General features: G+C 39.5%; 2 protein-coding genes across 2 annotated transcripts; both read right to left on the bottom strand.

Annotated features, from left to right (window-relative positions):
* Positions 1–1485: 1485 nt before the first annotated feature.
* Positions 1486–23125, bottom strand: LOC146898867 (uncharacterized). The gene is made up of 2 exons (XM_085736633.1): positions 22282–23125; positions 1486–2609 (listed from the first exon to the last, which is right to left on the bottom strand). Exons 1-2 carry the CDS (start codon positions 23123–23125, stop codon positions 1486–1488), a joined length of 1968 nt encoding a protein of 655 aa, XP_085592759.1.
* Positions 23126–25623: 2498 nt separating this feature from the next.
* LOC146898866 (uncharacterized) lies at positions 25624–26084 on the bottom strand. The gene is made up of 2 exons (XM_085736632.1): positions 26061–26084; positions 25624–25968 (listed from the first exon to the last, which is right to left on the bottom strand). Exons 1-2 carry the CDS (start codon positions 26082–26084, stop codon positions 25624–25626), a joined length of 369 nt encoding a protein of 122 aa, XP_085592758.1.
* Positions 26085–27893: the final 1809 nt, after the last annotated feature.

Here is a 27893-nt window from a genome sequence, read left to right as displayed (position 1 = left end):
GCAATTATCAGTCTACCGTTGTCATCTTTTACATACAAGGTCTTGTCTGTACCTCCTTTCTTGTACCCTTAACCCACAAGAAATTGAGTGAGTCTCTCATACCAAGCCCTAGGTGCCTGTTTCAAGTCATATAGAGCTTTCTTCAATCTGTAGACATGATTGGGAAAGCTGGGATCTATAAATCCTTTAGGTTGCTCAACATAGACCTCTTCATTCAAGTACCCATTCAGAAAGGCACTCTTAACATCAATCTGAAACATCTTAAATTTGAGGATACAAGATACACCTAGCAGTAATCTTATAGACTCCAGCTAGCAACAGGAGCAAATGTCTCATCAAAATCCAGACCTTCTATCTAGGTGTAGCATTGAGTTACTAGTCTTGCCTTCTTTCTGGTCACAATCCCATGTTCATCAGACTTGTTCTTGAAGATCCACTTGGTGCCTATCACATTCACACCTTCAGGTCTTGGAACTAAGTCCAACACTTCACTCCTTCTGAACTGATTAAGTTCTTCTTGCATTGCTTCAATCCATAACTTATATGTCAGAGCTTCTTTGACATTTTTAGGCTCAATCTTCGACACAAAGCAAGAGTAATGACTCCCACTGATCTTCTGGTTGTGATACCATCTTCAGGATTCCCAATGACAAGTTCTAGTGGATGATTATTCTGAACTCTTGTGGAAGGACCCTTCTTAGTGGACATCTGATCTGGCTCAGTATCATTATTTTCATCTTTCTCTAGTTCAGACTCAATCATCTGGGTAGGTGCATTTGTTTCCCCAGTAGGTGTTGCAACATCATCATCAACATCAGGAACCCTCTCTTTAGGCATATCATCAATCACTACATTGATTGATTCCATCAAAGTTTCAGTTTTAGAATTGTAGACCTTGTAGGCTCTGCTGTTAGTGGAGTACCCCAGAAAAATTCCCTCATCACTCTTAGGGTCCATCTTCCTTCTATAATCTCTATCAGGTAAAATATAGCATTTGCTACCAAACACATGAAAATATTTAACAGTAGGTCTTCTTCCCTTCCAAAGCTCATAGAGAGTTGTTGTGGTACCAGTTCTTAGAGTCACCCTGTTGTGAATGTGGCAAGCTGTGTTCATGGCTTCAGCCCAGAAATGATAACGTAGGTGTTTAACATGAAGCATGACTCTTGCAGATTCTTGAAGAGTCCTATTCTTTCTTTCCACCACACCATTTTGCTGAGGAGTTATAGGTGATAAAAATTCATGTTTAATACCCTCTTTAGCACAGTATTCACTAAACCTAGTGTTTTCAAATTCAGTTCCATGATCACTCCTGATTCTAACAATACCACACCCCTTTTCTCTTTGTAATTGTGTACACAACTCTTTAAACACATCAAAGGTATCTGATTTTTCTCTAATAAAGTTTACCCAAGTGAATCTAGAAAAATCATCAACAACTACAAGAACATACATATTTCCACCAATGCTTTCAACTTGTATAGGTCACATCAAATCCATGTGCATAAGTTCAAGAACTTGAGAGGTTGTTTGATGTTCCAACCTTGGATGAGACATCCTTGTTTGTTTTCCAATCTGACATTCACCACATATGCTGCCTTCAACAATCTTGAGATCTGGTAAGCCTCTGATGGCTTCAGATGACATGGCCTTCCTCATCCCTTTCAGATGCAAATGTCCCAACCTTTGATGCCACAGTTTGATCTCTTCCTCTTTGCTCAAGAGACATGTTGAGATGAATGATTCTTCCAGAGATACCCACAAATAGCAATTATCTTTGGATCTTGTACCTCTCATAAGAACTTCACCTTTCTCATCTGAGATCTTACATTCTGGTTTGGTGAAGTTTACTCTCATACCTAGATCACACAGCTGGCTAATGCTAATCAAGTTTGCAGTTAGTCCTCTGACTAGCAGCACATCATCAAGTCTTGGTAACCCATGTTTTATCAAGTTTCCAATTCCCACAATCTTTCCTTTAGCTCCATCACCAAATGTGACATAACTGGTTACATAAGGTCTCACATCTTCCAGATACGTTTCACCACCAGTCATATGTCTTGAACAACCACTATCAAAATACCAGTCTTCTTTAGATGATGCTCTAAGGGATGTATGAGCAATCAGACCAGCCTTGGTGTTTCTGTGGTTCCACCCATTCCTGGACAGATTCTGTTGAAAATGCATGAACTCACCTTTCAGCTTGAAGCAGTAGGGTATGATGTGTCCCTTCTCTCTATAGTGATCACAAACCCATATCTTTGATTTCTTCTTAGTCGGATGTTCCTCAGAATGTTTGAACATTGAATCTGCTGACTTCATTCCAGTCTGTTCATTAATCTGGTTCAGTTGAAGGTTCAACCTTGACAGTTCATCATTGAGTTCTGAGATATGAGCCAGATTATCAAACCTTTCATCCTGCAGTTGTGCAATCTCTCTTGCTTGCTCTTCAAGTTTCTGGGTTAGTTCACTGTTTTCGGCCATCAGGTCATGATAGGATATATCAAGCTCTTCATAAGACATTTCTTCCTCACAAGACTCAGTGTCTGACATTATTCTACCAGCTAAGGCAGTGACATGATTAGCAGATTCAACTTTCACTTCATCATCTGAGTCATCCCCATGTGACCAAGACACAACCAAACTTTTCTTATGTTTCTTTAGAAAAGTGGTGTTATACCCTAATTTTGGACCTAAAAATACTTGTCCAATTCTTCTTTTCTTGCATTACAAGTTATTTGAACTGTCTCTGATCAATTGCATCTTTCTCTGCATTTTATTTCAATGTTATTTGCAAAATTCACATAGAAGGGTATTTTAGTCATTTCCCATGTCAAAATTTCTTTCAGTCTTTTAAAATTTTGTTTGAGTCTTTTCATTTGGTTTGAATAAGTCTCTATTTCAATTCTATGTCCAAATCCATTTCAAAAATTGCATTTGAGGTCATTTTGAGTCAGTTTTGCCCCTAGGGGCATTTTAGTCTTTTCATATGTCAAAACTCTGTTTAAACTCTTAAAATTTTCTCTGAATCTTTTAATTTTGTTTAAATAAGTTCTTGCTTAATTTCCTGTTAAAAATCCATTTTAAAATTTGCATCTGAGTCATTTTTAGTCGTTTTAGCCCCAGGGGCATTTTGGTCATTTCACACGAAATTTCGGCAGAGAGAGGTTACTTTAAAGTACCTCATTTAGGCCATTGGTTCGTTTTAGTCCGTTTTGTCAATTTTAATCGTTTCACTTTACGTTTATTTCCAAATTACGTTTTTTACCAATTTTATTATTAATTACTTTTAAGTCCTTTTTTGTCATTTTTTGCATTTCAGTCCTTTATTTTTAGTCATTTGCAGTCTAGTCCAAAAAGTTTGTTAAGTCCAGTACACGTGTCAGTTTGTCATTCGTCCAGTCAGTTACAGTCCAGTGCCATGTGTCAACAGTCCAGTGGTCCAGGCATTACTGCATCAGCCTATAAATTCCAGTCATCAGTCAAAGGGTCAACAGGTCCATTCATTCAGTGCCACATCACAGCAAAATCAGAAACACTTTCACTTTTCTCTCTCCCCACCAAAACAGATCGAAAACCCAGAAAATTGATGAACACGTTGAAGTTCATCAAGAACATTCAACTGTGATTCATCCCCAATTTTCCAGAATCAATATCAAATTCACCAGAATCATCACAATCCAAAATCACACTCGTCACAAATTCATCACAGAATCAACCAAATAACAACACAATCATCAAAACCGAATCAAAATGTTCAACAAAGCCCAATCGAATCCCAATTCAAGTCAAATCAAAACCCTAAGGTTTCGAATCGAACATCAAAGTGGAAATCAACAGCAAAAGGAACTCGAAGCTACGAATCACGCAACAAACACCTCACAAATTCAGTTTCGCATCAAGATCGTGACAGAGACGAAGAGGAAGACGAAGATTTCACCAAACTTGTTCGAAGATTCGCAAAGCTTTCTTTCTCAGTTCGTCATTTTCACCGTTAAAACACTGAGGTAATCTCGTCTTCCACTCTATCTCTCCGTTTATTGTTATTTTCGAATTAAAGAAATGTAGATCTAGGCTCGTATGCGAATTGTTTCAAAAATCCAGTACTGGATTTGAAAGGAGAAGGAGAAGACGAATCGGTTGGTGAAAGAAATTTGGAAAAAACTCAAAAAAATACAGTTCCGGCGGCGGCGCCGCCACCCTTGGGCGGCCGGCCACCACGCCGGAACTCCACCGGTCATCTTCTCCGTTCGTCCTAAACTTAGAGAGAGGGGAGAGCTCTGAAGCTTAGTGAGAGAAAGAAGGTTGAATAATGAGGGTTTGTGAAGGAATTAGGCTTTTATACCATTACATGCTGCGTTATCATGTGTGTGCGTGTGTACGTTCCTTACCATGTCCCTGTGTGCTTCATGACCGTTAGATATGAGTCAGTGTGACGTGTATGGTGTAGATCTATTCTTGCTGTGTACTGGACTTGCTTTATCATGTGCTTCTCGCTGTAGACCGTTGGATCTAGGTTTTAGTTGGATTTGGATCAATCCAACGCCTCTGAGGCTCTTGGATGATCCAGATCCACCCACGTGTGTGGACTTGGGCCTCTGTACACTGTAGATTTCGTTTTTTGCTATATTCCTTGCTAAATGCACCACTATTCAATGATGTTTACACCCCTGGCTTGCTTAAAAATCTTGTAAAAATTCCCCAAAATTTTCTACGTGTTCTTGATATGTTTCTTAACATTTTTGTAATATCTTTTTTGCTAAGGCCTGAGGAAAATATATGTAGCTTTTTTATTATCCTTGTTAGAATTAGTGATTTTCTTGCACATTTTAAGTCTAAAAGTCCTTTAAAAATTCCTAAAAAAATCTCACATAGGCTTCTTGATAGCTTTGTAGTTTTTTGTAATAATTTCTACATATTAAAAATTGGCAAAAATAATGTGGTAGTTTTCTTGCAATTTTGTGGTGTTTGGTATTAAAATTTTGTGAAATGTGCTTGACTCTAGTTCCAATTTCTTGATAAGTGTTTGTGACCCATACCATGTGATTTTGTGAAAGTTAGGTTACTGATTGTGAGTGTTTCTTGCTGCATTTGAGCATGTGTGATTAGTTTCTTATTTTACAAGTTATGTGAATATGTCTATGCAAAGATAAAGTGTAAAATAGGCTTAAAAGTATGGCATAACCCTTGGTTTGAACATGTGCCTATAATCACTACATTGTGGCTGCAATAAAGCCTCTTGAAAATGCCATGAGGAGAGAATTATAAGTCATGAACATATTGAGGGGTTATGGTGAACTTTTGGTATATTTTAACACTTTATTCTTATTGATCTTACCACTTTTGTCTAATATTTTCTTGCCTTATTTCTTTATCCTATTGCATCTTATGCTACTAACCATTTCATTTCATGTTTCATACACCATGAGCATTTCATCCTCCATCCCACATTCTCATCCTTTTATTTCTTGCACTTTAAAATTCATGTAAAAACTAGAATGTAACACTTAGGAATTTTGTAATACTTTACTTTATGCCTTTAAATTTCTTGCAAGACCATAGAATGTATCTAGGCCAATGATGTAAAGGACAATGGACTCTAATAATGTACACCGACACAAGCACCGACACATGCACACACACCACTTTAGATATATAGCTAGAATATGCATGTTTAGATGTATGTTTAGGATTGTATGTTTAGATGAATGTTTAGGCTTTATACTTAGAAAAATCAATTTTCCAAAAAAAATATGAACCAACTTCACTCAAACCTTTTTTTTCATAATAAACCTTGGGATCAAAATCCCATTGTATTTTCCTTTTCTTTTTCTTAATCAAATTTCAATGAACTTTAATCATACTTTGACTTTCTTTTGCAAATCACTAATCCAACCTCACAATTTCATAAATCTCATGCCCTTGAGGCCTCTCAATCTCCATTCTTCAAAATTCCAATTTTCAAACTTAAAATCAACCAACAAAAACAAAAACATTTTTTTGGAAGAGAACTACGGTGGATTTGATCCCTTAAACGGGTACGTAGGCAAGGAACAAAATTCCTTCAATTCAACTAAAATAAAAATCCAAAAACATTCTTCTCCCTCCAATTCTTCACTTAGAAACTCTTAGGCTTAATATTTTCTTTCAAAATAGCATTTAAAAATAGAGCGCGCGCGTAGAAACTAAAGACGGTTCCTATAGGATACTATAGTCGTTATGGGTGCCTAACACCTTCCCGTAGCGAAAACAACTCCCGGACCTCGATTCTCAAGGGTTTTGCTTACTTTTTCCCTTCCCAAGAAAAAATAAGATATCACCGGTTTAAAAGGTTCAAACGTAATCAATGTTTGACACCCGAAAACCAAGATAAAACAGCTGGCGACTTCACTGGGGAGATTCGAGAGTTACGCCTAGTCTTTATTTCCACGCTTGCGCTTGTATTTTTACTTGCTTCTTTTACTTGCTTTCCTATGTGAATAAATGTTTAATTTCTTGCAAACGTGTGGGGTGAGAATATCAAAAGTCCTGCACCCGGGCTGAGTGAACTTAGGATTTAGGAGGGATATAATCGACAATTCATTCCGGGGGTTGCCTCGTGTTTTGGATTATGCGATCAATCCCACATAGCTGAGGCATTTTGGGGGTGATGTTGTCGGCGCGTGTTGTCGCGTTTAGGCACTTTACTTCTAATTGTTCTATGACGCTATGAACCGTAGATAACCAAACCCATCCATGGCCATTTTCTAGGACGTAGTGCGGAGGCTAAACCGAGTGTTGTCTCGAGTTTTAGTCGTCACGCGATACTACACTCAAGTTAGACCTTCCACGGATAATCATGGAGCGAGTGTTGTCTCGTGACACCATGATATACGTCGGAGAGGTTGCAACTTGGGAACCTTTTTAGAACCCGGTTACTATTTCCTAAAGCCCTAGATTCACCGGACACCGTGTCCACCCTTGACTCCTCGACTTTGAACTTTAACCCACCATGTTTTCTCCGAACTTGAACATAATCATGCATTCATGCATACATGCATACATGCATAAACTTTTTCCATGCATTGTTATCGAAGGGCTTAGACGAATTGAATTTGTAAACATTGTAGGAATGAAGAGGACCAATTCCTACAAGTTCAAGGAAGTGGATTTGGCTAGTTTGAGAGATTTGGCACTCAAGATTGAGGATCCGACTGGTTTCCGACATCGTTACGGGGCTTTACTTCCTATTCTTCATACTAATATGGATGAGAAGCTTGTGCACACTCTAGTGCAATTCTATGATCCGAAGTATCGGTGCTTTACCTTTCCGGACTTTCAGTTGGTGCCTACTCTAGAGGCTTATTCCTCCTTGATGGATCTGTCTATTGCTAAGGGGGTACCTTTCTCAGGACTTGAACCCCCTCTTACTCCACTGGTTATTGCTAAGGATCTCTATCTCAAGACCACCGATGTCTCCAAGAATCTTGTCACTAAGGCACGTATCCGAGGGTTCACTTCAGAGTATCTTCTTGGGAAAGCCAACCTCAATACCACTTGTCAGGACACTCTCGAGGCTATTCTTGCACTTCTCATCTACGGGCTTATTCTCTTTCCGAATCTTGATGGCTTCGTGGACATGAATGCTATTATGATCTTCCACTCCAAGAATCCGATCCCTACTTTGCTAGCTGACACATACCATGCTATTCATGATCGTTCCGGCAAGGGTCGTGGTTATATTCTTTGTTGTGTGCCTCTCCTCTATAGGTGGTTTATTTCGCACCTTCCGGAGTCTTTCCATGACAATCCGGAGAATTGGTCTATTTCACAGAGGATTATGGCTCTCACTCCTAATGAAGTGGTTTGGCTCACTCCCGCTTCTAGGGTTAAGGAAATTATTCTTGGTGGTGGTAAGTTTCTTAATGTACCTCTTCTTGGTACCCGGGGTGGAATCAACTACAACCCGGAGCTTGCTTTGCGACAATTTGGTTTCCCGATGAAAGATAAGCCCATCAATCTTGCTACAGCTCCTTACTTCTTTCACTACTCCAATGCTCCCACAGGCATTAGAGAAGATTTCATGCAAGCTTGGACTAAGCTTCGGAAGAAAGAGGTGAAGCATATGGGTGTAAGGTCTGAAATTGCTCATGAGGCCTATACACAGTGGGTGATAAACCAAGCTGAGGAGATTGGTATGCCTTACCCCTCCATGAGATATGTGTCTGCATCTGTTCCTACCATGCCTTTACCTCTACTCCCACCTACCCAGGAGATGTATCAGGAGCATCTAGCTATGGAGAGTCGGGAGAAGCATCAGTGGAGGGCTAGATACTATGAGGCTGAGAACTTGAACATGACTTTGGATGGAAAGGATGAGCAGAAGACTCATGAAGTCTTGACACTGAAGAAAGAGTTAGCTAAGGCTAAAAGAGAGATTGAAGAGAAAGATAGGATGCTTATGAGGGACTCCAAGAGGGCTAGGGGTGCCCGTGACTTACTATGCACGATACTGCGACTATGAGTCTGAGTCTGAGGATGATGCTTCCACTTCCTATGCTTGAGGATTTCCATTTTCTGTTGTTATTTCCAGTTGTTTATGTTAGTTGTTTGATTCCCGTTTATGTTAATCGTTGTTTAGTAATGTTCACAAGTTTTTAATTTGTCTAAAACCCTTCGATAACACATAAAAAGAATCTTTTTGCATATGCATTTACACATTTCATGCATCATATGCATTCAGTGGTCACAAAAAGCTTCTCTCGTGCTCATTGCCTCCTGGTTTTGTCCGCCGCAGTCTGAAAAGTGGCTCGTGTTCGTAAAGTCTACCAACCAGACAGAATTCATCAGACAAGATTTCACAAGAGAAGGATGATGGCTAACTTTGAAGAAGAAAATGCTCAGCTCCGTGCCGAATTGGCCGTTATGAAAGAAGACTTGGCTAAGGCTCATGACGCTATGTCTGCTATGATGGCTGCACAGGAACAACCAGCCACTTCTGTTCCAGTTACTGCTGAGGTGATTCCCTCTATCCCACTGTCTACTGTGGCTACCGATGCTCGGTTTGTTATGCCCAATGGGCGTCCTTATGGGCTCTCAGCTTACTATTCTCCTAATACTGCTGCTGGTATCTCTGGTGTTGCTGGTCAAGGACAGATTCCTGTATCTACTGCTATGCCTCAAGTAACCACTGTTATTACCGACCCTATTGTCCACACTGTGCAACAGGTGATTGATGTCGATACTCCGCGTGGACAAGATCCCGCAATGGAAGCTATGAAAAGACAGTTAAGGGAGTTGGCTGGAGATCTCCGTGAGGTCAAAGCTAGCCGAGGAAACAATGGTGCTCCTGCTAAAGCTCGCGATCTGTGCTTGGTATCCCGATTTGAGGTTCCTAAGAAATTCAAAGAACCAGAATTTGACAAATACAATGGGACTTCTTGCCCACATAACTATGTCATCTGATATGTCCGAAAGATGGCTAATTATGCAGATAATGATGCACTGATGATCCATTGCTTCCAGAGTAGCTTGACAGACGATGCAGCAGATTGGTACACTAGTTTGAGCAAAGATAACATCCATACTTTTGAGGAACTCGCTGCTGCTTTTGAAGGTCAATATGAATTCAACACCCGTTTGAAGCCAAATAGGGACTCTCTTAAAGCCCTATCTCAGAAATCAGATGAGACCTTCCGTGAATATGCTCAGAGATGGAGAGGGGCAGCTGCCCGTGTTTCTCCTCGACTTGATGAGGAAGAGTTAACACAGACATTCCTGAAGACTCTGAAGAAGGAATATAAGGAGAGAATGATAGTCTCTGCCCCAAACAACTTCTCTGGTATGGTTACGATGGGAACTCGCTTAGAGGAGGCTGTCCGAGATGGTATTATTGTCCTTGAGAAAGGTGAATCTTCAAACAGTGCGCCAAAGAAGTATGGCAATGGTCACCACAAGAGGAAAGAATCTGACGTAGGGATGGTATCTGGTAACCCATCTGCAGCTGCTACATAATTGCCCTTGCCCTATCACTACATGCAGTACTCTCAACATCCCTTCTTCCCGCCATTCTATCAACAGTATCCTCTACCACCGGGTCAACCACCAATGCCTGTCAATGCCATTCCTCAGCAAGTACAACAACAGCCTCCCGCTCAACAGCAACGGCAGCAACAACAGGGTCCCCGACCCAAAACTTCTTTTCCACCAATACCAATGCGGTATGGTGAGCTGCTCCCAACTCTACTGGCTAAGGGACACTGTGTCACTAGACCAGGCAAGCCTCTGCCTAATCCAGTGCCTCCCAGGTTCCGACAGGATCTGACATGTGAGTTCCATCAGGGCGCTCAAGGCCACGATGTTGAAGGTTGCTTTGCTCTGAAATATATTGTGAAAGACCTGATAGAAAAGGGACGGTTGACTTTTGAGAACAGTGTTCCTCATGTCCTTGACAATCCGCTTCCAAACCATGCTGCTGTTAATATGATTGAGGCCTTTGAAGGGGTTCCCGTTCCTCAAGAGGATCCCATGTTGGATGTCCGCAATGTCGTTACTCCCTTGGTGCCATTACATGTCAAACTTTGCCAGGCTTCTCTGTTCAAACATGATCATGCTTCTTGTCCGGAATGTCTTCGGAATCCTATGGGCTGTGGTGTTGTGCAAAATGATATCCAAAGTCTGATGGATGACAAGCACTTGATTACCAGTGATGTATGTGTGATTGTACCAGTGTTCCATGACTCTCCTGTTGAAAGTGTATCTCAGGCAAAGAACGTTGAGCCTTTGGTGATCAGGTTACCTGGTCCGGTATCTTATACCTCTACCAAAGCAATTCCCTACAAGTATAATGCAACCATGATTGAGAACGGGGTGGAGGTGCCTCTGGTATCCCCAGCTACAGTTGATAATGTTGCTAGTGAAGTTACAGCTCTCAGAAGCGGGAAAGTCCGTCCACCCTTGTTTCAAAAGAAGGTGGTGACACCCATTGCCACAATAACACCACCAGTTGCTCCTCCTGTTGACAAGAATACCGGCCCAGCAGGCCAATCTATTGAAGAGTCCAATCTGGACGAAATCCTGAGGCTTATCAAGAAAAGTGACTATAAGATTGTTGACCAGCTGCTGCAAACCCCATCAAAGATATCCATCTTGTCTCTGCTCATGAGCTCAGAAGCTCACAGGAAGGTGTTGATGAAGATACTTGAGTAAGCTTACGTTGATCATGAGGTCTCTGTGGATCATTTTGACGGTATAGTGGGTAACATCACTGCCTGCAACAACTTGGGGTTTGGAGATGATGAGCTCCCCGAAGCAGGGAAACACCACAACTTGGCTCTACATATCTCGGTGCACTGTGGGTCTGATATGATATCCAACGTTTTGGTGGACACTGGATCATCGTTGAATGTAATGCCTGAGTCCACACTAAGGCAATTAAGTCGTCACGGAATTTCCCTGAGGGGTAGCAGCTATCTGGTTAAGGCTTTCGATGGATCCCGCAAAGATGTTCTTGGGGAAGTAGACTTGCCAATTACCATTGGTCCTGAGACATTCCAAATTACTTTCCAAGTCATGGACATCAATGCTTCTTACAGTTGTCTCCTCGGAAGACCGTGGATCCACGACGCTGGAGCAGTCACGTCCACTTTGCATCAGAAGCTCAAGTTCATGAGGAACGGTAAGATTGTCACTGTGCATGGTGAGGAAGCATATCTAGTTAGCCAAGTATCATCGTTCTCTTGTGTTGAAGCAGGGTCCACTGAAGGGACATCATTTCAAGGATTGACCGTTGAGGGCGCAGAACCCCGGAGGGCTGGTACTGCTATGGCTTCACTGAAAGACGCCCAGAAGGCTGTCCAGGCAGGGCAAGCTGCCGGCTGGGGCAAAGTGATTCAGATTCTGGAAAACAAGCGTAAAGAGGGCCTTGGATTCTCTCCAACTTCTGGTGTTTCAAAGGGAACCTTCTACAGTGCTGGGTTCATCAATGCTATTGCTGAAGATGCTGCTGAAAGAGGTCATGTGCCTACATTTGTTATACCAGGAGGCACTGTGAGAAATTGGGAAGCCGTTGATGTTCCTTTAGTCATGCATGCTTCCATGTAATGTGTCTTGTTGCTCATGTTTTTTTGTTTTCAAAATAACAATCCTTTCGCTCTGCCCAAGGCGAAAGTGATATCATTGTAAGGGCGTGTTTGTTTCGGCATTGCCGTTATCAATAAAAGTTGTCGTTTTTCTCACGACTCTTTGTTTTGTTTTACTTTTTAAGTGCTTTTTTCTTGGAAATAATGGTAATGCCAGAAAAAACCAAAACATCTGTATTTTCTTATTAATTTTAAAAATCTGCATAAAAAACATTTTTTCTAAAATCGTCCCAATCATATTATGCAGATTGAACCACAATAAACCCGTTGAACACAGTGACCCTATGGTTCCTCCAAATTTTGAATTCCCTGTATATGAAGCTGAAGATGAGGATGATGAAGAGATACCGTATGAGATCACTCGACTGCTTGAGCAAGAAAGAAGAGCCATTCAGCCTCACCAGGAAGAGATTGAACTCATCAACCTGGGTACTGAAGAAAACAAGCGAGAGATCAAGATTGGTGCTGCACTTGAGCCAGAAGTAAAAAAGAAGATCACTCAGCTTCTCCATGATTATCCAGATGTCTTTGCATGGTCCTATGAAGATATGCCGGGTCTAGATCCCAAGATTGTGGAACATCGGATACCCACAAGACCTGAATGTCCTCCTGTCAAACAGAAATTGAGAAGGTCTCGTCCAGACATGGCTCTTAAGATCAAGGCTGAAGTGCAAAAGCAAATTGATGCGGGCTTCCTCATGACAGCTGAATATCCTGAGTGGATTGCTAACATTGTGCCAGTGCCAAAGAAAGATGGGAAAGTTCGAATGTGTGTTGATTACAGAGATCTGAACAAAGCCAGTCCAAAAGATAACTTCCCATTGCCTCATATTGATGTTCTTGTTGACAGTACGGCTCAATCCAAAGTGTTCTCCTTCATGGATGGTTTCTCTGGTTATAATCAGATACGAATGTCTCCTGAAGAAATAGAAAAGACGTCCTTCATCACTCCGTGGGGAACGTTCTGTTATAAAGTGATGCCGTTCGGCTTGATAAATGCTGGTGCTACCTATCAAAGGGGTATGACCACTCTGTTTCATGATATGATTCATAAAGAGATCGAAGTATATGTTGATGATATGATCGTGAAGTCAAGTGATGAAGAGCAGCATGTTGTATATTTGAAAAAGATGTTTGAAAGACTGAGAAAGTACAAGCTGCGGTTGAATCCTAACAAGTGCACATTTGGTGTACGATCTGGAAAGTTGCTAGGCTTCATTGTCAGTCAAAGAGGCATTGAAGTTGATCCTGACAAAGTCCGAGCCATCAGAGAGATGCCGGCCCCTCAAACTGAGAAGCAAGTCAGGGGTTTCCTCGGACGTCTGAATTATATTTCAAGATTCATATCTCACATGACTACTACTTGTGGTCCCATTTTCAAATTGCTCAGAAAGAATCAGCCTGTTGTATGGAAGGATGAATGCCAGGAAGCTTTTGATAGCATCAAAGAATACCTGTTGGAACCACCCATCCTTGTCCCGCCAGTGGAAGGAAGGCCTTTGATTATGTATCTGTCAGTGTTGGATGATTCAGTGGGTTGTGTTCTCGGTCAACAAGATGAGACTGGTAAGAAAGAGCATGCTATCTACTATCTGAGCAAGAAGTTTACCGACTGTGAGACTCGGTATACAATGCTTGAAAAGACTTGTTGTGTTTTAGCCTGGGCTGCCAAACGCCTGCGTCATTATATGGTGAATCATACAACTTAGTTGATATCCCGAATGGATCCAATCAAGTACATCTTTGAAAAGCCTGCTGTTACTGGAAAGATCGCACGTTGGCAAATGTTGTTGTCTGAATATGATATTGTGTACAAAGCTCAGAAAGCAATCAAAGGAAGCATCCTTGCTGAGCATCTTGCTTGTCAACCTCTCGATGATTACCAGCCAATTAAATTTGATTTCCCTGATGAAGAAGTTATGTATCTGAAGGCAAAAGACTGTGAAGAGCCACTGATCAATGAAGGGCCAGATCCCAATAGCAAGTGGGGATTGGTGTTTGATGGTGCTGTTAATGCTTACGGTAAAGGAATTGGGGCCATCATTGTAACACCACAGGGGCACCACATTCCTTTCACTGCTCGAATAACTTTTGAATGCACAAACAACATAGCTGAATATGAAGCATGCATCTTGGGCATCGAAGAAGCCCTTGACCTGAGAATTAAGCACCTTGACATCTATGGAGATTCTGCACTTGTTATTAATCAGATAAAGGGTGAATGGGAGACTCATCATGAGAAGCTGATCCCTTACCGTGACTATGCAAGACGTCTGTTGACATATTTTACCAAGGTTGAGCTGCACCACATCCCTCGGGATGAAAATCAGATGGCTGATGCTCTTGCTACCTTGTCTTCCATGTTTCGTGTCAATCACTGGAATGATGTGCCCGTGATCAAAGTGCAGCGTCTTGATAGACCCGCTCATGTGTTTACTATTGAAAACATGCCAGATCAGGCTGATGAAGGTGTGAATGATAAAAAGCCTTGGTATTACAACATCAAACAATTCTTGCAGAATCGTGAATATCCACTTGGTGCTTCTAACAGAGATAAAAAGACCTTGAGACGGTGGGCTAGTAGATTCCTTCTGGACGGAGAAATCCTATACAAGAGGAACTATGACATGGTCTTGTTGAGATGTGTTGACAAACAAGAAGCTGAGAAGTTGATGCATGATGTACATGATGGTACCTTTGGGACCCACGCTTCGGGCCACACCATGTCAAGAAAGCTGTTAAGAGCCGGCTATTACTGGATAACTATGGAGTGTGACTGCCACAAACATGCTAAAAGATGCCACAAGTGTCAAATTTATGCTGACAAGATTCATGTGCCTCCACACGCTCTCAATGTTATATCTTCCCCATGGCCTTTCTCTATGTGGGGCATTGACATGATCGGAAGGATTGAACCAAAAGCTTCCAATGGACATCGTTTCATTCTAGTGGCAATTGATTATTTCACCAAGTGGGTTGAAGCTGCCTCCTATGCAAATGTGACCAAGCAAGTGGTTGTCAAGTTTATCAAGAATAACATCATTTGTCGATATGGTGTTCCCAACAAGATCATCACTGACAATGGTTCCAATCTGAACAATAGCATGATGCAAGCTTTATGTGAAGAATTCAAAATTGAACATCATAACTCTTCTCCTTATAGACCTCAGATGAATGGTGCAGTTGAGGCCGCTAACAAGAACATCAAGAAGATTGTTCAGAAGATGGTCACTACTTACAAAGACTGGCATGAAATGCTACCATTTGCCTTGCATGGTTACCGCACTACAGTGCGCAGTTCAACCGGGGCAACTCCTTTCTCTCTGGTATATGGCACGGAAGCAGTTCTCCCCCTGGAAGTGGAGATTCCATCTCTTCGAGTGATCATGGAAGCAAAGTTAACTGAGGCTGAATGGTGTCAAGGTCGGTATGATCAATTGAATCTGATTGAAGAGGAACGTATGAATGCTATGACTCATGGACAGTTGTATCAAGTACGAATGAAGAATGCTTTTGACAAGAAAGTCCGACCTCGAGAATTCAAGGAAGGCGAACTTGTATTGAAAAGAAGGATAAGTCAGCAACCCGACCCAAGGGGCAAGTGAACACCTAACTATGAAGGTCCTTATGTTGTCAAGAGGGCTTTCTCTGGTGGTGCTTCGATTCTTACCCACATGGATGGTGTTGAACTCCCAAATCCTGTTAATGCCGATATAGTCAAGAAATACTTTGTCTAAAAAGAAAAGAACAACGTGGTAGGTCGAAAACCCGAAAGGGCGGCCTAGGCAAAAATGCGCTTCCCGGTGGATCGAAAACCCGAAAGGGCGATCCAGGCAAAAGTTAGGGACAAAAAAAAATGAATATGAAAAAGCTCGCTGAGATTGTACGCAACTCAGGCAAGAATGAGCGCCTCGATGAGCCGAAAACCCGAAAGGGCGGTTCATGCAAAAATGAGGTCAATAAAAGACAAGTAACTATATCTGGCAAATCACCATCCCTCCTTGGGGCATCTGCAACTGTCAATGATCTTCTTCATCAGAGGCTTCTGTACTCGTGAATTCAAAATTTCTATGAAATGTAGCGGTTATCGTGTTCAATGTATCACCAACCAATAAAATTACCATTTTCCAAGCTTTGTAAATCCGTGAAGTCATGCCTTTGGCTGACTCTCACTCCTCTACATCAATTTGAGCCTTTCTGTTGTTTGAAACTCTATTTCCTTTCTACTTTCAATGCTTTATACAAAATATTTCCTTTCCAATTGATAATGTTAATGTCTGAAACAAACATCTTTTGAAAACTAAAAATTTTTTTCTGTCTATTTTGAAAGCAAACCTGAGCAATAGGGTACATTTCAATGAAACATGCATGAATAAATGAATGTCAATGTCTATTTCAATACATGTTACAAGCAGGTTACTCCCCGGGGTGATCTGTGGTCAATGGCAAGAATGAAAAAACAGAATGAAAATGAAAAGAAAAATGAAAATGAAAGTAAAAAGCTCGCTAAGTTGAAAACCCGAAAGGGCGGCTTAGGCAAAAATGAGCACACCGCTGATTGACAACCTATGAAGGCAAATCAGGCAAAAATGGGGCAATGAAAAGAATCTTTACTCCCCGACGAATCGAAAACCCAAAAGGGCGGTTCAGGCAAAAGTGGGGTTTGAAAATGAAAAAGGAAAGAATGGAAAATTGAAAAGCATTGACCACAGATGCGAACATCCAATGTTTACCCAGCACTGACACGCCTAGAAACGGCGACCTGTATCCAAGAACCTTCCAAGGGTCCCTCCTTTACAAGTTTTATTGCCCTCAGCCATGGTTTCGATACGTCTCTCAACGACGGTCTCTCCAAAGAGGTTTCCCCCTGTGAATATGTTTCAACACGAGCCACTACGTGCCCAATCTTCCAATGTTTTGTCTATCTCTGTGAAACTTCCTTGTCAAACTGCCAATCAATCATGCATTTCAAGCATTCATGCATGCATAAACATGCATTTTATGTGCTCATACATCCAATAATCTTGCTATACCATACATACATGTTGCATATCCAACTGTCAACTGTCAAACTCAATTTCAATTTCAATTCCAATTCCAATGACAAGTTCAAATTCAATTCCAACTGTCAAATTCGATGCAATCTCCAATCTCAATTTCAATTCAATGTCAAATTCGAAGCAATTTCCAATCTCCAATTTCAATTCCAATTTCAATGTCAATCTCCAATTTCAATTCCAATTTCAATGACAATATCCAATGCCAATTTCAATTCCAATTTCAATGACAATATCCAATGTCAATGTCAATGTCAATTTTCAATTCAATTCCAATCCAATCTCAAAGTCAATTGCAACTCTCCAATTCAATGTCAATGTCTATGTCTCAATCCAATTCCAACTTCCAATGTCTCTTTCAATTGCAACTCTCAATCCAATGTCTATGTCTATGTCTCTGTTCAATCTCAATTTTCAATCTCTCTTTCAGTGTCAACTTTCAATTCAAATCAATGTCAATTCTATCCCAATTTGCTCTCTCAATTTGCTTTTGGGCCAACAAAAATGGCCATATCTATTTTCAAACCAAGTCAATGACAATTTACCTTCAATGGGTATCTTGTTAAAACCAGACTTTCAATACTGGTCAAGTACCAGGTTCGATCCAAAAAGAACCACTTGTACCTGCTTATGTACCTATGCTTCCGGACAAACGACAAGTTCGATCTAAAAAGAACAGTTTGTACCCAGATTATGCTTTGTTATCGGTCAAACGGCAAGTTCGATCTGGGGAACAGTTTGTACCCAGCTTATGCTTTGTTATCGGTCAAACGGCAAGTTCGATTTGAAAAAGAACAGTTTGCACCTTCCCGCATGACGTGGTGATAATCCAACAAGCAAGTTCGATCCAAAGAAACAGCTTGTATCAACCCTTTTGTCTATGTCTCCAGCCAAACGGCCAGTTCAATCCAAAGAACAGTTTGTGTCTGCCTGTCTGTTTGTATCTTCAACCAAGTGTCAAGTTCGATCCAAAGAACAGCTCGTATCTGCCTATATGTCTATGTTTCCGGTCAAGTGCCAAGTCTGATCCCAAAGAACAACTTGTACCTATCTCTTGTTTTGTATTCCTCGGTCAAGTGGCTAGTTCGACCCAAAGAACAACTTGTACCTTATTTTCTACTCCCTGGTTTGTCTACCCTGTCAATGTTCACCTGAATCCCCAGTGACATGACGGGTTCCATAGACTCCAGTTGTTTGTCTTGCATTCATAATAAAAGTATTGCATGGCATTCATACTTGTGAAACTCTGAAAGTGTATTTTTATGTCCAAAAGCAGTGCAAATGTTAATATTTAAGTATCTTCGTCCCGTCAAATCAAAGACTTCGTCTCTAGACTCTCCGGACAAAGAAACTTAAATAGGGGCTGCTGTTATACCCTAATTTTGGACCTAAAAATACTTGTTCAATTCTTCTTTTCTTGCATTACAAGTTATTTGAACTGTCTCTGATCAATTGCATCTTTCTCTGCATTTTATTTCAATGTTATTTGCAAAATTCACATAGAAGGGTATTTTAGTCATTTCCCATGTCAAAATTTCTTTCAGTCTTTTAAAATTTTGTTTGAGTCTTTTCATTTGGTTTGAATAAGTCTCTATTTCAATTCTATGTCCAAATCCATTTCAAAAATTGCATTTGAGGTCATTTTGAGTCAGTTTTGCCCCTAGGGGCATTTTAGTCTTTTCATATGTCAAAACTCTGTTTAAACTCTTAAAATTGTCTCTGAGTCTTTTAATTTTGTTTAAATAAGTTCTTGCTTAATTTCCTGTTAAAAATCCATTTTAAAATTTGCATCTGAGTCATTTTTAGTCGTTTTAGCCCCAGGGGCATTTTGGTCATTTCACACGAAATTTCGGCAGAGAGAGGTTACTTTAAAGTACCTCATTTAGGCCATTGGTTCGTTTTAGTCCGTTTTGTCAATTTTAATCGTTTCACTTTACGTTTATTTCCAAATTACGTTTTTTACCAATTTTATTATTAATTACTTTTAAGTCCTTTTTTGTCATTTTTTGCATTTCAGTCCTTTATTTTTAGTCATTTGCAGTCTAGTCCAAAAAGTTTGTTAAGTCCAGTACACGTGTCAGTTTGTCATTCGTCCAGTCAGTTACAGTCCAGTGCCATGTGTCAACAGTCCAGTGGTCCAGGCATTACTGCATCAGCCTATAAATTCCAGTCATCAGTCAAAGGGTCAACAGGTCCATTCATTCAGTGCCACATCACAGCAAAATCAGAAACACTTTCACTTTTCTCTCTCCCCACCAAAACAGATCGAAAACCCAGAAAATTGATGAACACGTTGAAGTTCATCAAGAACATTCAACTGTGATTCATCCCCAATTTTCCAGAATCAATATCAAATTCACCAGAATCATCACAATCCAAAATCACACTCGTCACAAATTCATCACAGAATCAACCAAATAACAACACAATCATCAAAACCGAATCAAAGTGTTCAACAAAGCCCAATCGAATCCCAATTCAAGTCAAATCAAAACCCTAAGGTTTCGAATCGAACATCAAAGTGGAAATCAACAGCAACAGGAACTCGAAGCTACGAATCACGCAACAAACACCTCACAAATTCAGTTTCGCATCAAGATCGTGACAGAGACGAAGAGGAAGACGAAGATTTCACCAAACTTGTTCGAAGATTCGCAAAGCTTTCTTTCTCAGTTCGTCATTTTCACCGTTAAAACACTGAGGTAATCTCGTCTTCCTCTCTATCTCTCCGTTTATTGTTATTTTCGAATTAAAGAAATGTAGATCTAGGCTCGTATGCGAATTGTTTCAAAAATCCAGTACTGGATTTGAAAGGAGAAGGAGAAGACGAATCGGTTGGTGAAAGAAATTTGGAAAAAACTCAAAAAAATACAGTTCCGGCGGCGGCGCCGCCACCCTTGGGCGGCCGGCCACCACGCCGGAACTCCACCGGTCATCTTCTCCGTTCGTCCTAAACTTAGAGAGAGGGGAGAGCTCTGAAGCTTAGTGAGAGAAAGAAGGTTGAATAATGAGGGTTTGTGAAGGAATTAGGCTTTTATACCATTACATGCTGCGTTATCATGTGTGTGCGTGTGTACGTTCCTTACCATGTCCCTGTGTGCTTCATGACCGTTAGATATGAGTCAGTGTGACGTGTATGGTGTAGATCTATTCTTGCTGTGTACTGGACTTGCTTTATCATGTGCTTCTCGCTGTAGACCGTTGGATCTAGGTTTTAGTTGGATTTGGATCAATCCAACGCCTCTGAGGCTCTTGGATGATCCAGATCCACCCACGTGTGTGGACTTGGGCCTCTGTACACTGTAGATTTCGTTTTTTGCTATATTCCTTGCTAAATGCACCACTATTCAATGATGTTTACACCCCTGGCTTGCTTAAAAATCTTGTAAAAATTCCCCAAAATTTTCTACGTGTTCTTGATATGTTTCTTAACATTTTTGTAATATCTTTTTTGCTAAGGCCTGAGGAAAATATATGTAGCTTTTTTATTATCCTTGTTAGAATTAGTGATTTTCTTGCACATTTTAAGTCTAAAAGTCCTTTAAAAATTCCTAAAAAAATCTCACATAGGCTTCTTGATAGCTTTGTAGTTTTTTGTAATAATTTCTACATATTAAAAATTGGCAAAAATAATGTGGTAGTTTTCTTGCAATTTTGTGGTGTTTGGTATTAAAATTTTGTGAAATGTGCTTGACTCTAGTTCCAATTTCTTGATAAGTGTTTGTGACCCATACCATGTGATTTTGTGAAAGTTAGGTTACAGATTGTGAGTGTTTCTTGCTGCATTTGAGCATGTGTGATTAGTTTCTTATTTTACAAGTTATGTGAATATGTCTATGCAAAGATAAAGTGTAAAATAGGCTTAAAAGTATGGCATAACCCTTGGTTTGAACATGTGCCTATAATCACTACATTGTGGCTGCAATAAAGCCTCTTGAAAATGCCATGAGGAGAGAATTATAAGTCATGAACATATTGAGGGGTTATGGTGAACTTTTGGTATATTTTAACACTTTATTCTTATTGATCTTACCACTTTTGTCTAATATTTTCTTGCCTTATTTCTTTATCCTATTGCATCTTATGCTACTAACCATTTCATTTCATGTTTCATACACCATGAGCATTTCATCCTCCATCCCACATTCTCATCCTTTTATTTCTTGCACTTTAAAATTCATGTAAAAACTAGAATGTAACACTTAGGAATTTTGTAATACTTTACTTTATGCCTTTAAATTTCTTGCAAGACCATAGAATGTATCTAGGCCAATGATGTAAAGGACAATGGACTCTAATAATGTACACCGACACAAGCACCGACACATGCACACACACCACTTTTGATATATAGCTAGAATATGCATGTTTAGATGTATGTTTAGGATTGTATGTTTAGATGAATGTTTAGGCTTTATACTTAGAAAAATCAATTTTCCAAAAAAAATATGAACCAACTTCACTCAAACCTTTTTTTTCATAATAAACCTTGGGATCAAAATCCCATTGTATTTTCCTTTTCTTTTTCTTAATCAAATTTCAATGAACTTTAATCATACTTTGACTTTCTTTTGCAAATCACTAATCCAACCTCACAATTTCATAAATCTCATGCCCTTGAGGCCTCTCAATCTCCATTCTTCAAAATTCCAATTTTCAAACTTAAAATCAACCAACAAAAACAAAAACATTTTTTTTGGAAGAGAACTACGGTGGATTTGATCCCTTAAACGGGTACGTAGGCAAGGAACAAAATTCCTTCAATTCAACTAAAATAAAAATCCAAAAACATTCTTCTCCCTCCAATTCTTCACTTAGAAACTCTTAGGCTTAATATTTTCTTTCAAAATAGCATTTAAAAATAGAGCGCGCGCGTAGAAACTAAAGACGGTTCCTATAGGATACTATAGTCATTATGGGTGCCTAACACCTTCCCGTAGCGAAAACAACTCCCGGACCTCGATTCTCAAGGGTTTTGCTTACTTTTTCCCTTCCCAAGAAAAAATAAGATATCACCGGTTTAAAAGGTTCAAACGTAATCAATGTTTGACACCCGAAAACCAAGATAAAACAAGTGGCACACTCTGTTCTGATATGACCATTGCCTTCACATTCATGACATTGTACCCCTTTGTAGTGAGAATCTACTTCATCAGGTCTTGTCATCTTCTCTTTACTTGGTTGACTATCAATGTTGGGTTGGATGTTTTGCCCATTTGATCTGGACCTTCTGTCAAATCTTTTGAAGATCTTCTTGAACTGTCTCCCAGGTAGTGCCAAAGACTCTGCCATGTCTTCATCATCTTCAAAATTTGCTTGTGCATCATCAGAACTCACACTGGAAGTAAAGGCAATACCCTTCCCCTTTTTATCAGTCTTACTATTTACATTAATTTCAATGTTTTGCAGTGAACCTATTAATTCATCAACCTTCAAGCTAGAAGTGACCTGAGCCTCCTCAATAGCTGTTACTTTCATGTCAAATCTCTTAGGTAGAGATCTGAGAATTTTCCTCACAAGCTTTTCATCAGAGATTTTCTCTCTAAGGGACTCAAATGAATTTGCAATGTCTATGATACTTAATTGATAATCCTGAATGCTCTCATATTCTAACATTTTTAGATTCTCAAATTTAGTAGTAAGAAGTTGGATTTTAGCACTTTCTACCTTAGTTGTTCCTTCATGAGAAGTTTTGAGAATCTCCCAAGCATCCTTAGCCACAGTGCATTGCTTGATCAGTCTGAACATATTTTTTTCCACACCATTGAACAGAGCATTCAAAGCTTTTGAGTTTCCAAGAGCCAATTCATCTTCATCAGCACTCCATTCTTCTTCAGGTTTCAACACATCAGACCTGTTTCCATCATCATCAAGTTGTACAGGATGTTCCCAACCTCTCAGAACTGCCTTCCATGTTTTGCTGTCAATAGATTTGAGGAAGGCACTCATGCGTGATTTCCACTAATCATAGTTGGACCCATCCAACAGAGGGGGCCTGTTTACAAAACCACCTTCCTTGTCCATAGTGCTAGAATAGAACTCCCTGGAGCTCACCCTAAAACAGGCAGGATGTCTGCTCTGATGCCAATTGAAATTCTAGCGTACTTGTTTTAACATGTTCTGTCAAATGTTTTAACGTTTACAATGTTCCGATTAATGTTTCAACATCACGCGATAAATAGAAATAAAACAAGGAAAAATAAAGGACAGAAAATAAAGAACACAGGAAGTTTGTTGACCCAGTTCAGCACAACACGCTTACATCTGGGGGCTACCTGTAACACCCCATTTTCCCAACATAAAAATTTCATTTAAATCAGAGTCTTTAATTCATAAAAGGGATGTCACATACTACTTGAAAAATCATAAAATAGATAATAATAATTATCCTTCAAAATTCAACATCATAAAATCTTAAACTTTGCAGCGAAAAATGGTTCAACATAATAAAAGTCTTGGCACGCAGGCCTTATCAGAAAATCTCATAATTCAGTTCAATGCTTATTCATAAAAAGTTCATAAAAGACACGTAAGGAAATAGAAGTAAAAGCAAGCTCCCATCCCTTATCAGAGCAACTAAGGACACCGTGAGAGATAGTCACCCACAACTGCAGCTAATCTTGATTACCTGCAAGTTACCCATACGAAGGGCAACATTTTCAAGCAGAAGGGGTGAGAATTCACAATCAATAAATTAAGCATATAATTCATCAAATGCATTTAACAGCATAAACATCATTATCATATTAAACATTTTATCATTTAACATCATATAAAACAAATTATATATCATCAATCAAATATCATCATTAAATCATATTCAACTCATCATCTTTTAAATCATCAATAGATATCAAGTTCCACTTAACACGTGACTCGACAACACGACTCAACTTGACAATGCAACTCTTAACAACTTAACAACTTAAACCATCGTGAAACTTCTTGATATGCAAATGCATGTGGTACCATTTCAACAACAAATATGAGCGTAATTAGGCTCTTCAACAAGTGAGCATAAAGTTGCCGGGCCTAAAGCCCCCAACGTAGTTTGAGCATAAAGCTGCCGAGCCTAAAGCCCCCAACGTAGTTTGAGCATAAAGCTGCCGGGCCTAAAGCCCCCATCTTTAATGAGTATGCAATGGACTCAATATTCCTACAACTTAGACAACAACGTGATCATCTTATACAATTCCATAGTCATGGACATCTTAAATTCTTGCAATTTAGACTAACTCATGCAACTTCAAGACTTTGAACGACACAATACTTATCAACAATGGAACAACAACATTTATCATAAAAATGCGTTTACACATATAACTCACATAGCACAACCTTCAGTAATAATATTCACTTCATAAACATGGCTTAATAAATCAAGGGGACCTATTAACATGGTCAGAATAAACTCCAAGTGCACGAAGCAAAACTCAGAAAATGACCGTACAGGGCCAGGGACACCAACAGGACGCTAATAGGACGCTTAAGCGTCCGCTACAAAAAGGGTAGGACGCTTTCGCGAGCAACGCACACTTTCGTGACCAAAATGTCGTAACTCAGGTGATGGACGCTTTCTGGACGCTTATGGGACGCTTTCTCGTCCTGCTCTAAAAAAAATCTGGGCAACTACATGGTTAGGACGCTAAAGCGTACATTTCACGCTTAAGCGTCCGGCTTCAGGTCTCAGAAAAATTGTTGTGATTTCAACATGGTTTCATCCCAAAATCCCATCTTTGATCCCTTAATCATCCGAATTGTTCCACAAACATGTTTACAGGTTCAGTAGACAACATAGGGAGCAAAACAACATATAATCATGCAATTCAACAACATAATTCGCCAAAATTCATCTTTTATCATAACTTATCTAACCCTAAATCAAGATCAACAGATCATCAATTTCCAGAATTATATACCATGATTATTGAAAGGAATCCCACCCTTACCTTAATTCAGCAAAACGAAGCGAAAAGCTACAACAATTGATTCCTTCCTAGCTCTCTTGGTTCTTCTCCTCTTTCTCTCCAAAAACAGTTTTCTAAGGCTTGTACGTGAAAATGTTTTCTGTCTGACTTCCTTCTTTTTACTCCCAAAAATATAACTCCCTTCTTTTCTCACTTAATTACTACTTAATTTCCATTGACTAAAAATAAATAATAATTCTACCTATTTCTATTTCTCCTATTATTTCCACAAATAATAAAACAATATTCATTTATATAATACACAACTCCATAAATCATATAATAAAATAGCATCACACCATATATCACATAAAAATCATATAATATATATATTTCACATAAAATCACATATATATAGCAAATAAAGTCATATTTTTTTTTAAGCGAGAAAAGGTTGGAAGCAAAGAGCTAACCAACCCAAAATTCAATAAAAGAGTGAAACGAAATACAAAGGGAGGGGACTAGGCCAAAACTCCCAAATCAAGATGAAATTCTAAAAGAGGGCCATCCAGCCTTATCCCTAATAAAGCTACTGGTAGCAAATTGAGGGATAACTAACCAAGAAGTATAATTGCTCAAGGAAATACCATGCTTAGCTAAAGAATCCGTTACTTGGTTCCCTTCCCTATAAACATGTGAAATGATACAATTTAACTTATTGAGAATCAATACCGCATTGTCCCATCTATTTCTTAAACTCCAAGGAATATTTTGGGAGTTCTTGACAGCAAGCATAACCAGAGAGGAGTCAGTTTCTATCCAAATGTTATTCCAGTGATGCTGATCAATAATCTCTATTGCTTTTAAGAATCCACATAATTCAGCCTGGTAAGAAGAGCAAGTTCCAAGAGGTTCAGAAAAATAGAAAAGTACCTCTGAGTTGTGATTTCTAAAGATTCCCCCACAAGCAGAAATACCAAGGTTGCCCTTTGAAGCTCCATCGATATTGCACTTTAACCAATTATATTGAGGAGGGTGCCAAATTACCTCGGTAGAAATAAAGTCATATAAAAATATTCGCACATCTATTAAAAATAATAGAATAAAAATGAGGTGTTACACTACCAAGCCAGGAAGGAAATGCACTAGTGTAGTTCTTATTCAATAGCTCTCAACAAACTCCTCGTTTACACTATATGACCTAGGGCCTATCTGTATAGACTTCAACCTAGGAACTCCTAGATCTGAGATCCCATCTCACTATCCTAATGGTCAGTCACTGCCCCAGTGACCTATCAGACCTCAAACACAAAAGATTAGAAGTTACCTTTCAACACAAACAACCAAACCTTGTTTCACAACTTCAGTTTGAAGCACAAGAGTATCAATACTCACAAACTCAGTCCTAAACAAGTATCACAGGCGATACAGGAAAGGCACACAGTAAAGATTCTAGACTTGCATCACAAACGACACAAGAACAGAATACATGAAGACTCAAACCCTAAAGACCTAAACTTTTTAGTATGACGGCTTGAATGAGCAATTAGGTCTTGAAGTCTTCCTTTTATACTGAAGCAGTTTGGGCTAAATAATTCGTTGGGCTTCAGTAAGCTTGCAGATCGGTTCAACAAACCTGTAAAACAGAATCAGAAACAAAATCTGGAAAGTCCTAATATGTCGGATATTGAGGGAGTCCGATACTACATTAGATAGGTCTGCATCGGTTATATATGGGATTGTGCTCGGGATTACTCAACCCGGGGCACTCCGTAAAATGAATTTAGATAATGTTGTTGTTCAACGCTAACTTCTAACTTAATAAATGAATATGACTGAGTATGATACGATATGAATATGATTAGGATGACGATAGACATGAGCAAGCTATGAAGATATACCGATTACGATTTTAGGTTTTCCTAATCGTCCGGTTTAGGATTGTGTCATGAATATGTTAAGTTTAGGCCTTGATGCGTTTAGCGTATCTCGGTATAGCGGTCTTAGGTTCCCTTGATCGCCATGACACGTAAGATGTAAGCTAAACATCTGACAAATATGATGAACATACGACGGTTCTAGCATGCACTACCGTCTAGGTAAGCATGTCCAGACACGTATAATCACCGCCAGGTTGTGTTGTAGACACTTGGCAACCGCAGGTTTCCCCAAGGTTACCTATAGCCTAGGATTAAGCAGAACTCACTGAGACATTATGTCTCATCCCTTTCCTTTTTTGTTCAGGTTCACAGTTTCTTGTGGCAATGGTAAGGAGAAAGCTTTGGATTGATCGTGCTTCGTGGAACCAACTTTGTGTTTGTCTAGTTGATGCATATGTTATATTATAAGATGTGTTGTAATGAACTTTGTAATCAAGTTTCATTCGACTATCTTGTGTAAAAATAATGTAACATAAGACTCAAGTTGGCTTTTGTATCTGAACACCCAACTGTTGTCGTTTCAGTATTGTAAAATTAATGTATCCAATATCAGTTATAACGCACTTGTTGAAAATTCTAGACACTTTCAATTTGGGCGTTACACCTACATCTTGGGTACACAGTGGTTTCACGTCACTTTTACATAACGTTCTATGTAACATTCTCATGGTCGGTCAATCCAATATGAATATTACCCTTAATATTTATATATCTGTGAAGACTTGATAACTCATTATCAATGATCCGTGAGATGTGATCATTAGTTTACCCACATAATGATCTATATGATTTAATGATATCCCACTTCACAGCTTGATTGCAGATGTTTTAAGAATATTGTCCTTGTGTTTAATGGTGTCTCACGATTAA

Source organism: Medicago sativa, chromosome 8 (genome assembly GCF_051527215.1).
Source record: "Medicago sativa cultivar Bolivia chromosome 8, Bolivia_mono, whole genome shotgun sequence".
Classification (NCBI taxonomy): domain Eukaryota; kingdom Viridiplantae; phylum Streptophyta; class Magnoliopsida; order Fabales; family Fabaceae; genus Medicago; species Medicago sativa.
Note: the sequence above shows the minus strand (reverse complement) of the source record. Positions and strands in the feature narration are given on the sequence as shown.

Coding starts and splice junctions, on each gene's coding strand:
- LOC146898867 (XM_085736633.1), bottom strand. CDS start 23,125: ATGAGTGCCTTCCTCAAATCTATTGACAGCAAAACATGGAAGGCAGTT. Junction 2,610..22,281: donor ACAATGTCATGAATGTGAAG/GCAATGGTCATA, acceptor GGGATGACTCAG/ATGATGAAGTGAAAGTTGAA.
- LOC146898866 (XM_085736632.1), bottom strand. CDS start 26,084: ATGGAGCTTCAAAGGGCAACCTTG. Junction 25,969..26,060: donor AGCTTCAAAGGGCAACCTTG/GTATTTCTGCTT, acceptor TCTTCTTACCAG/GCTGAATTATGTGGATTCTT.